Genomic DNA, 14878 nt, shown 5'->3' with positions numbered 1-14878 from the left:
GAAGGAATAGGACAGGGTGCCGAAAAAAGCCCGTGTTGCATCACGGGGTTTGAGTGTCTCATTTCACATTGGCTTACATAGATGAGCGTATGTGCTGTAACCCGGGTTGTTTTTCGGCGGGAAAATGCATGGCCCACTGCGCTGCCGGCCGCGTTTGTTTGGCGGGAAGTTGCATCGCCAACTGTGTTTGAGAAAAAACAAAACAAAAAACAATTTTGAAGACGACGAGATACAAAGTCAATTTTTATATGTGACCAACAGCAGGAAAAGAGCAAGGCAACTAGTGGCGGGAGAAACAAATCGACTGGCACATCATCAGAATCTGGAAGTGAAATCATTTTACTCCGATCTGGCGCGACGAAACGTTGCATTTTTCCTCTTGAAGTAAAACGTTTCGCTCACTTAACGTTGTAAAACGAACGGAAAAATCAGCAATGGAATAAAAGGACTGGTTATTCTCAGAAGAGGCGAGTACATTCATGCAATTTTGTTGACAAAACTTTGCTAGTTTGCTGGACAGGTTTGTAAGATATTGTTTTCTTGCAGTTTTGACACGCCGTTTAACTTAAGCTTAAGCACTTCAGAACAGTTTTTTGAGCTCATTTTTTCGGTCCATGTTGATTATTTCCCTTGGAGTTTTATTTTCTGATCTTGTCCAATTTTGCCGTCAAACAGCGGGAGAAAGAGCAAAGCGGATCGCGGCGGGAGAAACAAATCGATTCTTTTAGCAGCTTTTAGAGGCAGCACTTCATAAACTGCGGCCGAATCTTGAAGAGAAATTTTTTACTCTAATCCGGCGAGATGAAATGAAATTAAGATGCGATGGATTTTTCCTCTTGAAGTGAGACTTAACGTTGTAAACGAACGAAAAAATCAGCAATCGAATAAAAGGACTGGTTATTCTCCAAAGAGGCGAGTATATTCATGTGATTTTGTTGACAAAACTTTGCTGTTTTTGCAAGATATTTTTTCTTGTAGTATTGACACTGCAACTTGTTTAACCTCAGAGCAGCCTTTTGAGCTCATTTTTCGGTCCATGCTCGTTATTTCCCTTGGCGTTTTATTTTCTAATCTCATCTCATTTTGCTTCATTTAAGAAATTTGATTCTGAGCTAAAATAGTCAGTCAAACAAACGTCTCAAGTTTATCTCGCGTATATTTCTAATTTTAGCATTTATTTCTGACAATCTGGACAGAGAACAAACAAAAATTCTTAAAACAGTAGGATATAACGGCAAAGATTAAGATGTGTGAGTAATTTTCACTGAGAGTCTTTTCAAAGAACGTTAAAAGCGAATGTAAAATTAAAGTGTGATTCCATTTTCATCAAAACAAAGCTTACGCAAAACATTCATTCGCTTGTTTTTTGTGAATTTTTCAAAGATCGTTGTTTAGTTTATTTCTGTACTTAATGCCATAAATTATCACAGTGCTTTTTTCATTTATTACTCAAAGATATATTTGAAGTCTGTTTTTTGGTTAGTGTATCCATTTTCTCTGAGGTTTACAGCGTACGGCCTTCTTGATAAGCAAAATTTACTAGACAGTGGCAGTGCCGGTAGCACGCGTTGGCTGTTCACAAACCGGTTTGCCTCGATCATCTTAAAAAACTAAAAAGAATAATAAAAACAGAAAATATCATTTGAGTCCATTTAAATTCCGCTTTTATAACACAGGTGGCAAAATGTTCCTAAAACTAGCAAGGAACTCCGTAAAACAGTCAGTAAAACACTCACCGAAGGCGCAAGCAAACCAACAAATTATTTAGTTTTTTCGTAGCGTACAAAACAAACAAAACCGACGAGAACAGTTCCCATTATACACATGTAATTAAGAGAGAATACAAGTTTAATTCAGGAGCAAACTAACAACGATAAATCAAATGTTAGGCATCAATTAATTGTTCACCTGCGCTGTGAAGCTTCCTACCGCTTGGAAATCACACGAACATAAATCGATAAAAATAGCAAACGATGGATCCAAAGAAGGAACTTGCGGAGTAATTTCTTCCTGCTCCTTTCTCCCATCAAAAGGACACTTTCATGCTCGGTTATCGTTCGTTGAAAGCACTTGGACGCCATGACTGATTTCAATTTCAAACAAAATAAAATCAATCCGATCCAAGTCTTTAGCTTTTGACACAAATAATCGTTTGCTGTTTTTCGTGAGAGACACGAAAATTAACCTTTAGGAACTTCCTTCCTAGCTGCAGCACTTGATTTCCATGTATTTTTGGTACAAACAACCCGGCTTAAAGAGTCGAACTTCGAAAGGACCTCAAAGAACTTTTTTTTTTGGACACAAAATGCAGAAATTAACAAAATGTAAAACTGTCGTGCTCAGCCAATCAGGAGCGAGTATTTTCGCCGCTCGACCAATCAGGAGTAAGTAATTTTGCCCTCGGTGAAAGGAAAATTACGAAAAATTGCCCTCTGTTACAACAAATCAGCATTCAGTAATTTTGCCCTCTGTTATACATTGTTATTGTTGATGAGCAGTTAGCTGCATATGCATTAAAAATGTACTATACAACTGCAGAATTGATGAGGAACTCATAAGGTTATCACGTTCATACAATAAGCAGACTTCTATAAATGTTTATTAAAAAAAGAAATTGTGGAGCTCCGCTTTTAGGCTTGGCTAAATATATATATTATGCATTAAGCTCTCCTTACTCTACTTCCAATCATTCTTATTTAAGTGGCCCAATCATTACTGTCCATTCACTGATAAGCAATGATTCTATTGTGTTTACAGTGTCCTTGGGAAGTAATATTGACTTAGAATTTCTTGTTGTTGTTGGTTTTTGTTTGTCTGTTGCTTTTGCAAGTATGGCCTAAACATTGTTGTTTGCTGATTGCAAGGGTTATATTGTGTACTAAACAGTTAAGCCCAGACTATTCGTCCGTGCTTTCCCGATTAGATGAGAGCGGTTTTAACTCAGACCGACACAAGCAAGGTTTTGTGAGACCTGCCCTATTTCCCTTGTCATGAATTTGGTTTGGTGTAAGTTAAGCTTGAATGCTTACATCAGATATTACGGACTTTAATTACACCAACTCCGTCACATCTAAACGAGTTTATAAAGAAAAAGAAAACAAAATTATTATAGTACGACATCATTCAAGAATGCAACTGTTTATCGTAGAGAAATCGTTTTTCATCTTCAAATAACCGTGATTTTAAAAGTTCTCTATGAGTTCCTCGTAACTATATCTATTAGCTGATCAAAATGTATTTGTTTATATTTCACGGTTTCTTTTTTCAGATTTTTGTCATGATATATTTGAATTTAGTTAGAAGAAACGCTCTTCGCAATGCAGAATAGTCACAATAAAGTAAATATTTAATTATTTTAATTATGTATAAGTGATTCATTTAAAACAAAAAGAACTAACAAAACTGAAGTGCATTCAAATAAAGCTTTTCCGAGCCTTTCTTCAACTTTCCACAAGCTGACCAGTGTTAAAACAGCATACACACAGCTTTAAAATGATAACAATTAACCTTGTCGTCACAAGCACGCATTAAGGTTCTTTCCAAAACTTCGTTTCATGATATTATTGTTAAATAACGGTAGTTATTGCACGCGTAGCCCAATAATTAACAGATTTTTAACGATACATTATTGTTAAACCAACCTATAAGATGTCTGCGGTTTCTGGCTAATTTAGGTATGATGCTTCTAAAAGCCCATTATTCGTTTGGCATGCTTCCTTGGAAAATTTTCGTTTGACATCTTTCCCAAGGCATTATTTCACCTAAAGACAGCTTGAAGAATTTCTTCATCCTTCTTCTAAACTGGAGAGTTTTATTTGATTAAGACTTTCATATCGCAGTTCAGATTTCTCTCCACAGCAAATGTATCGGGCACTTAACGTCGCGATTTTGTGGGTTGTCTTAATTTCTGTTCAGCGAGTTCAAGGTAAAGTTCTGCATCCGTTATTGCATATACTTACTTCTTATGCCGTCGAAACTTGTATTTTTGTAACAGTATATTTACACTGATTAATTCTCGTTAGTTTGATAAAGCAGGCAGATCGCGGTGACGCGTAACCAGATTTAGTAGTCACCCTTATTGCTTTATTTATAATTATTCTTATTTTGTATAGTTACAATCAGTACAGTGAGCTATACGCTAATTTTTCTTCTCAGATAGGAAAGAGCAAATACAGCCGGTTCCATGTCTCATGGGACCTATTCAGGAATTCCAGTTCGCGGAAATTCTTACACAGTTCGTCTCAGAATTATATCAAGGTGTTGTAACCAGGAAGAAAGAAAAACGATTACGAGAAAGATAATAAGGAAAAACAAAGCAACTGTTTTAATTCAGTGTTATTACATGCTAAATATCTCCAAAACGAGAACTGATCCCTCAGTTGCAATTATCAGCGATGTTCGCTCCCTGTAAAGGCAATTATATCCGCTATTTCCCCTTCACCCTCAGAATGCATCACTTTTAAAATCTATTTTTAATGCTTACGACTTGTTTTTGTTTTTATATGTAATTGATGAATTCAAATGAAGCGTTTGCCGAAATAATTCCAGTGACGCGCCTGATTAAAACAGAACAAACCTTCAGACATAATTCAGCACATAAAACTGTTACACGGCGTGATTCGATTAACCCATACCATTGCGTTATGATTGCGCAAAACCTCGTCAGAAGATGCTGTTTGCTTTTTTAAGAAGGGTTATTTTCATCATAACAATACTTAATGACACAAAATCATACATGCTGTTGAAGGCTTTTTGATCGCACTTGAAACAAAACATCGCACAAGGTTTGTGCCTTATAGCGCTGTTCAGTCAATGTGAAAATGACTTTGGCCAGTTTCGGTGCCGCATCCCGTTCTTCGGTCTTGAAAAGGAAGCAACCTCAACATGACTTCGCCTTTGCCGGAATAACTGCATATAAAAGTTGTAATTTTCTGACTTAAATTTAAAAGTGTTGTTTTGGTCCTTGTTTTTTGTTTTTGTTGTTGATGTTTGTTGTTGTTGTGTAATGATCAGGAGAACTTTGCTTCCATTTTAAGCTCAAGCACCCAATGAAAGACCAATATTTGTGAAAAACCAATTTATCACTTCTTTTGAGGAGGAACAACCCATTGGTAAGCCATTCTTTTCGATTCTTTGTCAAACGTGTTTTGTTTGTTTTTTTTTTTTTTTGTTTTGTTTTTTTTCTTCTTTTTTTTTTTTCAGCTAAAGTTAAATCACGGGTGAGGGTTGAAAAAGTTCCCACCCCTAGCCGTTCACTCCAATTTTAATGAATAGTTTAATGAATAGTTGACAAGAAAGGAAACATCTCATAGCACTTTCAGCGCTTCAAACAATACTCTCAAACCCGCTATAGGGCACACGAGAGTAACAGAGTGTGCGTGACGGTCTCCGCCCAAAGGAGGGGGGGGGGGGCGTGAATTATTGAAACCACTATCTAAAATTTTTAAACTGTTCAGATTTTTTAATGGCAGATGTTTTACTACATACGTGTAAACACTTTGGTTGCCCTTGCCCTATTAATTTCAGTGCTCATGTGAAGCATCTATTGCAGTTTTGAGCAATGAAAAACAGTAGGTACATTCCCCGGGAAAATGAAACGAGCGAAGCGTGTATTCCACGAATCAAAGAGAGCGCATGCGAATTCAAAACCAAATGTTAACGAGAACTTGAACGTCCGGTCGGTTCTTGTGAAAATTTGAACTGATTCAAATCCGTTGATGACAAACAATAGCCGCCGAGAGCACGAGAGAGTTTCAGCTAAAACGAAAGCGAACGTTTGAACTCTCTGGTAGTCTCGGCATTTGGCGCGGGTCTTAAAAAGTCGTTTATCTGTTCCGCCCTTTTTGTATTGAGTTTTGAAAATAACGCGTGTTAGTAAACAACTGGCAACATAATTTTACCTGTTTGCATCTTTAGCTAAAACTTTAACGGTCAGAAAGGTTTGCAGGGCATGGTAAATTTCTTTTAGAGTAAATAAAAAAAGAGTGACCTATTTATAGTTAGTAAGCAAGTAAAAGAGTTAATTTATTTAAAGTCGATAACTTAGGGTGTGGGCACCCATTTTTCCGAGCCAGTGATTTATGTTACAAACGCTCGACCATTGTAAGTTATTGTAAGATAAAAAAAAAACACACGACAATTTAATTAGGATGATAGAATTAGAAAAGTGGGAAAATTGAAATTAAACTAAAGATCTTATTGTTAATAATTTCTAGCAATTAAGGAAAACGAAAGGCTTGAAGGCAATGTTTACACTGCCACCGATTGGAATCTTTCATTAGAACTGACAACGTCGAGATAACTCAATGATTATGGCTTTTTGTCATTGAAACCTGTGTTTTTACCTTTTCTAGGTAGCAAAGTGATACAGGTCTCTGCAACTGACAATGAAAATGATGGCATTCTTTACGAAATTGGCTCCGATGCCGCAGGGAAGTTTAATATCGATAGATCTACGGGCTGGATAACATCCAATGCGGTATTCGATCGAGAGGTATTCCCGTATGATTAATAAGGACCTTAAAAACCCGGACGGCAACTCCAACGAAAACGTCATTAAACGTTAATGATTTGAACTTCAGTTTGCGATTATTCCAATTGTTTTAACTTGAACAATGTAGTCGAACAACCATGGGACTGAATAGAGTGTTTTCACATGACGTTACGGCGGCCATGTTGGTGTCCCAAAACAAAGAAATGGAGGCCATGTTGGTGTCCCAAACTAAACCTCTGGGAATTGAACTCTACTTTTTATGCAAATACTTTCTTTTGTTTCAGTAAACCAATATGGCCGGTAGTCACGTGAATGACAACGCTCCATTTGTAGGAACAGCGTTCAATTAAAAGTTTCAAAACAAATGAAAAATTCAACATCCTGTGCTCCCAGTTTCCACAAAACTCTGGATTTGGTCATTTCACGTCCAAGGCCAAGGCGAAATTTACAGCCAAAATTCATGATGCACCGTGCAGAGCGATGTTTTTGCACATTAAATCTAGTTGTTCGGCAGGTGACATTCTCGTTTACATCGCTGTCGTAGATCTTAAGGTCCCTAAGTAAAAGAAGATAACCTTATGCTGCTCTAAGTGGTTATATTGTACATATTAATACGACTCTAAATTAAATGGCACTTCGAAAAAATAGCATGCAAAATCAGAGTAAAAAACGCTGGCATGACAACAAGGCAGGACCGCATCCTGATCTAGGGAACGTAATCAACTACGGAGACAACGTCAACACAACGTCGACACTTTGCCGTCGTCGCTTTGATTTCGTACTGGCTAACTTTAGAGCAGTATTTACATAGGGCCAATACAAGATCCTAACTCAATCTTCGTGTGAATTAAATAAATGGACTTGAAAATGACTTGAAATTAACTTGAAATTGACTTCCCTTATTACGAACATGTTCCCACTCACTTGAAGTATTTTGGCGCGAAGTACTAACGTCACATTCGAATTCCTTGGGCCGATAAAATGCCTATGCCCAAAATGCAAAATGATAAGGAACTAGGTTGGATCCCCCCAGTTTTCAAATATCTAACAAACCATATTTGATATCCAGTATATTTACTTCACAGACTGCACAAGATCAAAGCCTTGCTTTTACTGTGTATGCTTACGATAACGTCAACGGACCGAGTGCTAAGGTAGGTAGCGTCTCACAACAAACTGAAATACAGCATTTTTAGATATCCAAGGACACAGCAATTAATACCAAATCACCGCCGACTGCAAGTGAGCTTTGAAAACAAGACAAACATTTAAGGGACGAAAGAGCATGATACAGGAAGTTGCTGGCAGAACAGCCATAATCCACAATACACAACAATTCGGAAACCTAAAGAACCAACGTCATTTGAAGGAAAACTTTGAAGAGTTTTCCAAAGGAAAAATAAAAAACTGAAACAAATCAACATAAAAATATCATCATTTTCGATTCAGTTGCTATTAAGCCTGTACATGTAAATGGCATTTTGCAGTGTGCCGTCGAACAGTCAGAAACGAGGAAACGAAAGGAAAAATTAAATGCCAGGTGAAAATTTCCGAGTACTTATTTTCGACTTGTGTTGTTTCTTTTTCAGGTGTCAGCGTCAGTGTTAGTTACTATCGTGGATGTGAATGATAACGCTCCAGTTTTCAAGAAATCCTTTTATCAGGCAAATATTCGTGAGGTGAGGTATTGAAATCCTTTCGGTTAAAATGAAGGCAGACGGAGAGTCAAATACTGATACTGAGTGTGTCATTCTGGATGTAGCTTCTTTGAAGGCTTTCAATGTCATAGTCTGCACGGCAACTGATTTGGCATTTAAACTTGAGGCTTTTCGGGATTCACTCCTCTTAAGGGCGGTGCGTCCTAATACAAAAGTAGTTTTGTGCAGTTAATGACTATGCTGGAAAAGCAGATCTTACTATGGGCTACTGACGGAAAATTGGGGGAGAGGGGAGGGAGGCGCTTTTATAACGACTTTGGTTCAATAAACTGTCAATGGTTGCAGGAGTCATGTTTGAAAATTATTTTCTCAGCAAGGAAACAAAAGTATTGATTGGGTTTTTGTTCGTTTGTTTGGTTTTGTTGTTGGAATGCAAAGTTGTGGACTATTTGAAAGATTTGTATGGGAAATATCCAACCGTATCTCTACCATTCCTGGTGATAATATATGAGTCAAGGCATCTCCTCACCAAACGATAATGTCACTATGCTCCAACCACGTGACCTCGTGTTAACCAAGCGTAAAGTCAGTTACATTTACCTCCGTACACACATCAATTTTATATGTTTAAGATGAATTTCCATTTTCCACTGTGGCATACGTTTTACGTGAGTACGGAAGTAAATTTAACTGACTTTACTGTAGGTCTTTCATATATCCTTCTTATTTTACTGTTTACGTCAGCAAAATGCGTACGTAAAATTTGCGCGACAGTGGAACTCCACGTTCAGTTTGGCTATTGTTTATAAGCTTATTCGTAAGCTTATTCTGTTTATAAGCGTATTAGTCTACTCAAATTATTCGTCTAGTTTGATGAAGTCAGTGGTGGTCATTTGAGCAATGTTTACGCTGTACTTGTTTTGGTAAAATGTCGGCAAGCTCGGATTAAACGTAGGCAAGGTTTAAGGGGATAGTCTGGGTAAATTTTTATGAAATAGAATATGATTTCAGGAGAGATAATAAAGATAAGCGTTGAAAACTTGCAAAACTCATGACGTTTGTGGTAAGACTGCGCCCTTTAGCTGACTGTTTGGTTTGAGCAGGGTTTGTAACAAAATGACTAATAATATCTAACAATGCTTTTATTTTCTAACAAGAAGAATGCAAATGAGCTCATAGGTCAAATGCGGCCCAGAAAGCTGTTGGGTCTTACGGGTCTGACACCAAGTTAGCGGATAGTATTGTTAGCACGCTCTGATTGGATACTCAAGCTCTGAATAGTGTTTGTTATTCACCTCCACAACGGTGAATAATTATTATTAATGATAATAATGATAACAATAATCGTTATTAACTTCATGTAAACCCCTTTCTTTTAATAATTGTAGGACGTAAGTTCCAAAAGTGAAGTTATCACTGTTACAGCAACCGATGCAGATATAGGAGGGAACAGCTTGGTAACATATTCAATAGTAGACGGAAACGTGGTGAGTATTTATTCAGCATTCTATTCAATATTCACTAAATCCTAAGTAAAGACTGTTCCTATTCCACAGCAGAAATATTGCTGGTTAATACGCCAAATGTGTTATATAGGGAAGATATCTGTTTAGAAATATGCTTTTTAAGAATCTTCGTTCCAAAATCCAATAGGCCACTGGTTGTCAAATTAGCATAGAAAAAGTGAGGTCAGCGATTACTTTGCTATTACGTATTTTTCGGACTTGTTACTATAGTGAGAAGTTACGGTGTGATCTTATTAAAAATAGCATGCGTTCGACAAAACAATTGTCTTGTCAGATCAGTTTTAAGGAAACTAACTCATGTTTCAACAAACGTCTTTCTGTGGGTTGATCTCGTGAAAAACATCTTACAATTCTTGCCCCAGTTGTTCAAAGAGAGGATAGCTCTATCCAGCGAATAAATCGCCATCCAATGGATAAAATGTACTCTAAGCAATACATTGTATCTGCTGGATAAAGTTCAGATCTGCTTTTTGAACAACTAGGGCCTGATTGGATAGTAACAAGAGAGGATCAAGGGGGAAATCCTCTCTTGATAGTAACTACTCGCGCAATAAACACGAGCGATAAAAGTCACGAAACACGAGCAACGAACTTGGGAACCTGACGAGCAAAAAGAGGGTTTGGGTATCGAAAGTACGTAAATATTACTGTGCGCCGCAATTACGATAGAGTGCAGAGTCAGGATTGGTGTAAGCTGCAACTTTTCTTGGTGAGTAATGCAATTCCAGAGTATGCCATTATGACCAAGCTTTGGTCTTTCTTGTAAAATGAAATCAGCAAATATCTAGCAATATCTCTTGGTTGTTTTAAATCAAACAATTATTCCACTCGCGCTTGCTGGATAAAGGATGATAATAGCTTATTCGACGCTATGCGCCCGTTGCCTTTTTATCATCTCACATTAATTCAACGCGCTCTCGAGGAATAATTTATTTTTATTGGCATTGTTTAAATGTATTTTATCACGACATAATCGTCTTCTTTATTTCTCTAATCTTTTCAGGGAAACAAGTTCTACATCGGACTTTACTCTGGAACTGTAACAGTAATAAACAGTTTGGATTACGAGTCGAACAATAACTACACACTCACAATTATTGCCAAGGTGTGTACATGGTGTGTACACCACGGCCTTATTCAGGCAATTTGGGCTTCATTTCACACTAAATTAGCCAACTTTCATCTACACTCTTTCAAATCTAAACCTCGAAAGTCTTTTGACGTACTGCAAACAAGCAAGTAAAATATGTTCTATCTTCAGTTAACACTAAACTGGTAAAAATCATATTCTATAACTCAAGCAAAACGCTCATGAAAATCAATTATGCGAGCAGACATAGAAGCAAGAGATCATGACTTAAGGGTGACACCCTCTTCCTGCCCTCACGGAGATTAGTAGCAAATGTTCTTTTCATTTATTATCGAAGTCACCAGGTTTTATACCCGCAAAAGTGTAAAAATTTTCAATTTTAAACAAAATTAACTGATGCTGACATTTAAACTGATGAACATAAATGACCTTTATACTTTTCTAACATTCGATTCGACTTTCATCTTTCAGGATAGTGGACCAAACAACAGCCTTAACTCATCTGCAACACTGAATATTCTCATTGAAGATGCTGATGATTTGCCCGCAGAGTTTTCACCTTCTTCGTACTCGGCAGAAGTACAAGAAAATGCAGCTAAGGTCAATTTTGTTCCCATTGCATCGAGCTCTGGGGCGTACCGGGTGGGACGGAGAGGGGAAAGATGCCACTTCTTACTCAATTAAGTTTTAGATTTCTTTAGTGTCTTTCGTACTGGGAGGCCAAGACTCTCAGTATTTATTCTTTTTTATTGTTGGGAACTCTTTTTCTTCGACATGTGAGGATGCCATGACAATCAAACTTGGTTGCCATGTCCACCTAAGTGTCAAGATTGCTTATATAAAATTCTTTGTTTTGTATGTTTTAGCAATCCTTCATGGAATTCAGTTAATGTTGGCTCATTTGAAGTGATCAGTTTTGTACGTCAGGGTTAATTTTAGCGTTGAAAATGAGAATCGTTGAATACACCAATAGTGCAGCCGGCCTGATGATATTAATATAGTTACATTTACAACTCCCTTTATAATTGGTTACCGTGTTAATTTAGTCCCAGAAAACGGTAGGAATGTGGAGCATGGCAGTTTTAGTTTAATTAAGGCTAAACAACACAGTGATCGATGTAAACGGATTTTAAAACTAATTTAGCAAGTATAGGGTGGCAAATAACCTCAGGAATATTCAATCAACAAAGCAATAACTACTTAGCTGCCTAAAGAGGAAGTTGCCGCCGCAAAAGATCAGACTTGTCACTGTATCTGCACTTAGCTGGAACTGCTTGTTAATCCTATTGGTTAGACTTTTATCCACTCTTTGTATCTGATGCTGATAACGAGTTATTACATAAACATCACTTTGCGATATACTGTAAATAACATTTATTTAAAAATATCTAAATTACTCTTCACAGGGAACCTACGTAACCACAGTGACCGCACGTGACGGAGACAAAATGCTAAACGCTGATGTGGAATACCTTATTGATGCAGGTACTTTTAATAAGATTACAAAGACAGGATCGTTTGTGCATTTTTCTTACGCTCTCAGACGCTTTAGGCATTGTTTTGCCTTCTTTTTTTGTTAGTTCGAGCGTATTATAGATATCCTAGAAACTGTCATTAAGTAAATAGTAATTTATAATAATTCATCGTGCATTATTAAATTATTAAACTGCCTGAAACTTTTAAATAACACATGGAAAACGCTCGCTCGATCCATCCTGACTTCGGTCGCTCTCTCAGATTGATATTTGATTGGTAATCCAGCTTGAGCCGAACATTCCTTACAGCGGTTACCAATAACACGCGACCTATCGCCTTCAAGAGATTCCGATAAAGTTGCGTTTTGGTGGACGTCATTCAAAGAAAAGCCGTTGAAATTATTTTGAATTCTGACCACAATTCAAGGCAACAGAACCAAGAAATTGACAGTTTTATCCGCTGGTAGATGGTAATCTTTATGAAAGTTGATTTCCAAGCCAGTTTATCTAAAAGAATGGGCATTGTTTAGACGAAGCCGTATTTTTTATGAAACATTTTAAATCGCTGCACGTAATAATTTTGCAAAATCAGCGATGCGTGCAAGTGAGCAAATTATCACGTGCAGTGAACATTAAAATTTTTAAATCAAAAATACCTTTTATTTTTGCTTGATCTCGCTGGGAAATCAATTTAAATAAAATTTACCTTCTCTTAACGAGGCAAAAATTCTTAGTTTCTTGCCGGGTTACCTTGAAATCTTGTCAGAATTGAAAATAATTTCAACGGCTTTTCTTTGATTGACGTCCACCAAAACGCAACTTTATCGGAGTCTTTTGAAGGCGATAGGTCGCGTGTTATTGGTAACCGCTGTAATTTCTCGTCCGTATGTATTCAGTTTTAAGTACACAACGTTGTTCACTGTCGCGGTTGTGTTCCTCTCAGATACCAATACTGGAAGTGCCTTTATGGTTCTGGGGAAGTCTGGTGTCATCACAGTTAACGGCTCCTTGGATAGAGAGACTAAGAGTTCGTACGCTTTGAGAGTTGGGGTGAGTAGATTTCAGATTTAGAGATTTAGAAAATGGCGAGAAAACCACGAGGCTTAATCAAGAGACTCAGGTTCCCTCACAAATTACAAGATTGAAAGTACTAATATAAATGCAAGTGTAGAGGACGAAATAAAAAGAGCAAAAAGGCAAACAAAGAGAAAACTTTAGAGAACAACTGGTGCTAAATTGAAATCAATCAATCAATCATTCAATAATCAAAGCGATCTCATTAGCTAGGCAAATCCTTCTTTTTTGCGCGAAATAGTTAGTTCTTTACGTCTTAAAATGTCTTGGACATATATCGAAAATGGAAGGATATTGCTTGGGGAATTGTTTGGGGTAGCCTCAGTTCTGTAATGTTGTGGCTCGTGATATCGTTTTGAACAGCGTGCGAGAGGTAATTTGATTTGAAAAGAAAGGATGCTTGAAGTTTTTCCACGTGTGATCTGCGCTTAATGCTCGCTTTCAACATCATTGATCTCAGGAGAATTTAGGATGCGTGTCAGCTATGTGGCTAGTGAATAAAAAATATAATATACTTAGGGCGCGTCCAATTGACCCTATTCCGGAATAGGACTGATACGTAAAACGATGACAAGAAATCCCTCATAAGAGATTTTAGGAGTTACTGGAGTACGAGACGGCTCTTAAATTCTCATGTGTCAGCGATAGTTTGCAGAAATGGCTTCCCAAATTACTAAAAGAGAGATATTTAGCAGCTATTCTGCTTATTCTTATTCCGGAGTAACATCAATCGAACACAACCTTAACGATCAGATCTTCCGCCTCTTGTGTCGATGATCATTAGTTAAACTCTCACCGAAAATTAAAAATTGAAGTTCTGTGCTAGTGGAGCTTGAATATGGCTCGTTTAATAGCGCATCGTTTCTTTCACAGGCTACCTCCACCACTCATAAAGCAGTTTTTACTACCGTCCGCATAACAGTGAAGGATATGAATGATAACCCGCCCACGTTTTTGGACACACCCTACACGGGAGCTGTGCTGGAAAACGCCTCGCTTGGAATGACAATCATGAGAGTCACAGCTGTGGATATAGATGAGGTAACTTCTCAAACGATTGTTTAAGGGAAACCTCTACTCTTTAAATTAAATTGTTGAAAATACAATCTAGTTTCAAATTTCGTGGGAAAGCGTGGAAATATGATATTGAGTGGGACCCAACAGGATTGGATTATCCCCTATTTTCACGGGTCCTGCCATGTTGGATTTCATGACGTAATACGGTTGCTTAATGGTTTCAAACAAAAGAACTTACTGATAATAGCTGCAACCGTATGACGTCATAAAATCCAAAATGGCGGCGCAAGGGAAAGTTGAATCGAAAATTGGCGATAATCATATGTAATTTTTAGCACACTTGAATGTCATTTCTACTTTTCAAACTAAAATTTTGAATTTAGGCATTATTTGCAACAATTTAATATCAATGTTTTTGTCAGAGTGGAGGTTTCGTTCAAATTTCTCTTCCTTAATTAGTACTGAAGCCAATATAAGAAATGTCGTCAAATTTTGTTAGGGGCGCGAGGATCAAGAACACCTATCCTAGTCGCCTCTTGCCTCCT

At 37.4% G+C, this 14878-nt stretch overlaps 1 protein-coding gene across 1 annotated transcript; it reads left to right on the top strand.

Annotated features, from left to right (window-relative positions):
* The first annotated feature begins 3725 nt into the window (after positions 1–3725).
* On the top strand, positions 3726–14381 carry LOC146470903 (cadherin-7-like). Its single transcript, XM_085121481.1, has 11 exons — positions 3726–3925; positions 5037–5111; positions 6354–6493; positions 7579–7647; positions 8083–8172; positions 9540–9638; positions 10681–10782; positions 11239–11367; positions 12174–12252; positions 13186–13292; positions 14190–14381. The coding sequence occupies exons 1-11, from the start codon at positions 3862–3864 to the stop codon at positions 14379–14381; spliced, it is 1146 nt and encodes a 381-aa protein (XP_084977607.1). The 5' UTR covers positions 3726–3861.
* The last annotated feature ends 497 nt before the right edge of the window (positions 14382–14878 follow it).

This window comes from Pavona decussata, unplaced genomic scaffold (genome assembly GCF_977016875.1).
Source record: "Pavona decussata unplaced genomic scaffold, jaPavDecu1.1 SCAFFOLD_109, whole genome shotgun sequence".
NCBI classification, from domain to species: Eukaryota; Metazoa; Cnidaria; class Anthozoa; order Scleractinia; family Agariciidae; genus Pavona; species Pavona decussata.
The sequence above is the reverse complement of the archived record's forward strand: the minus strand, read 5'-3'. Positions and strand labels throughout refer to the sequence as shown.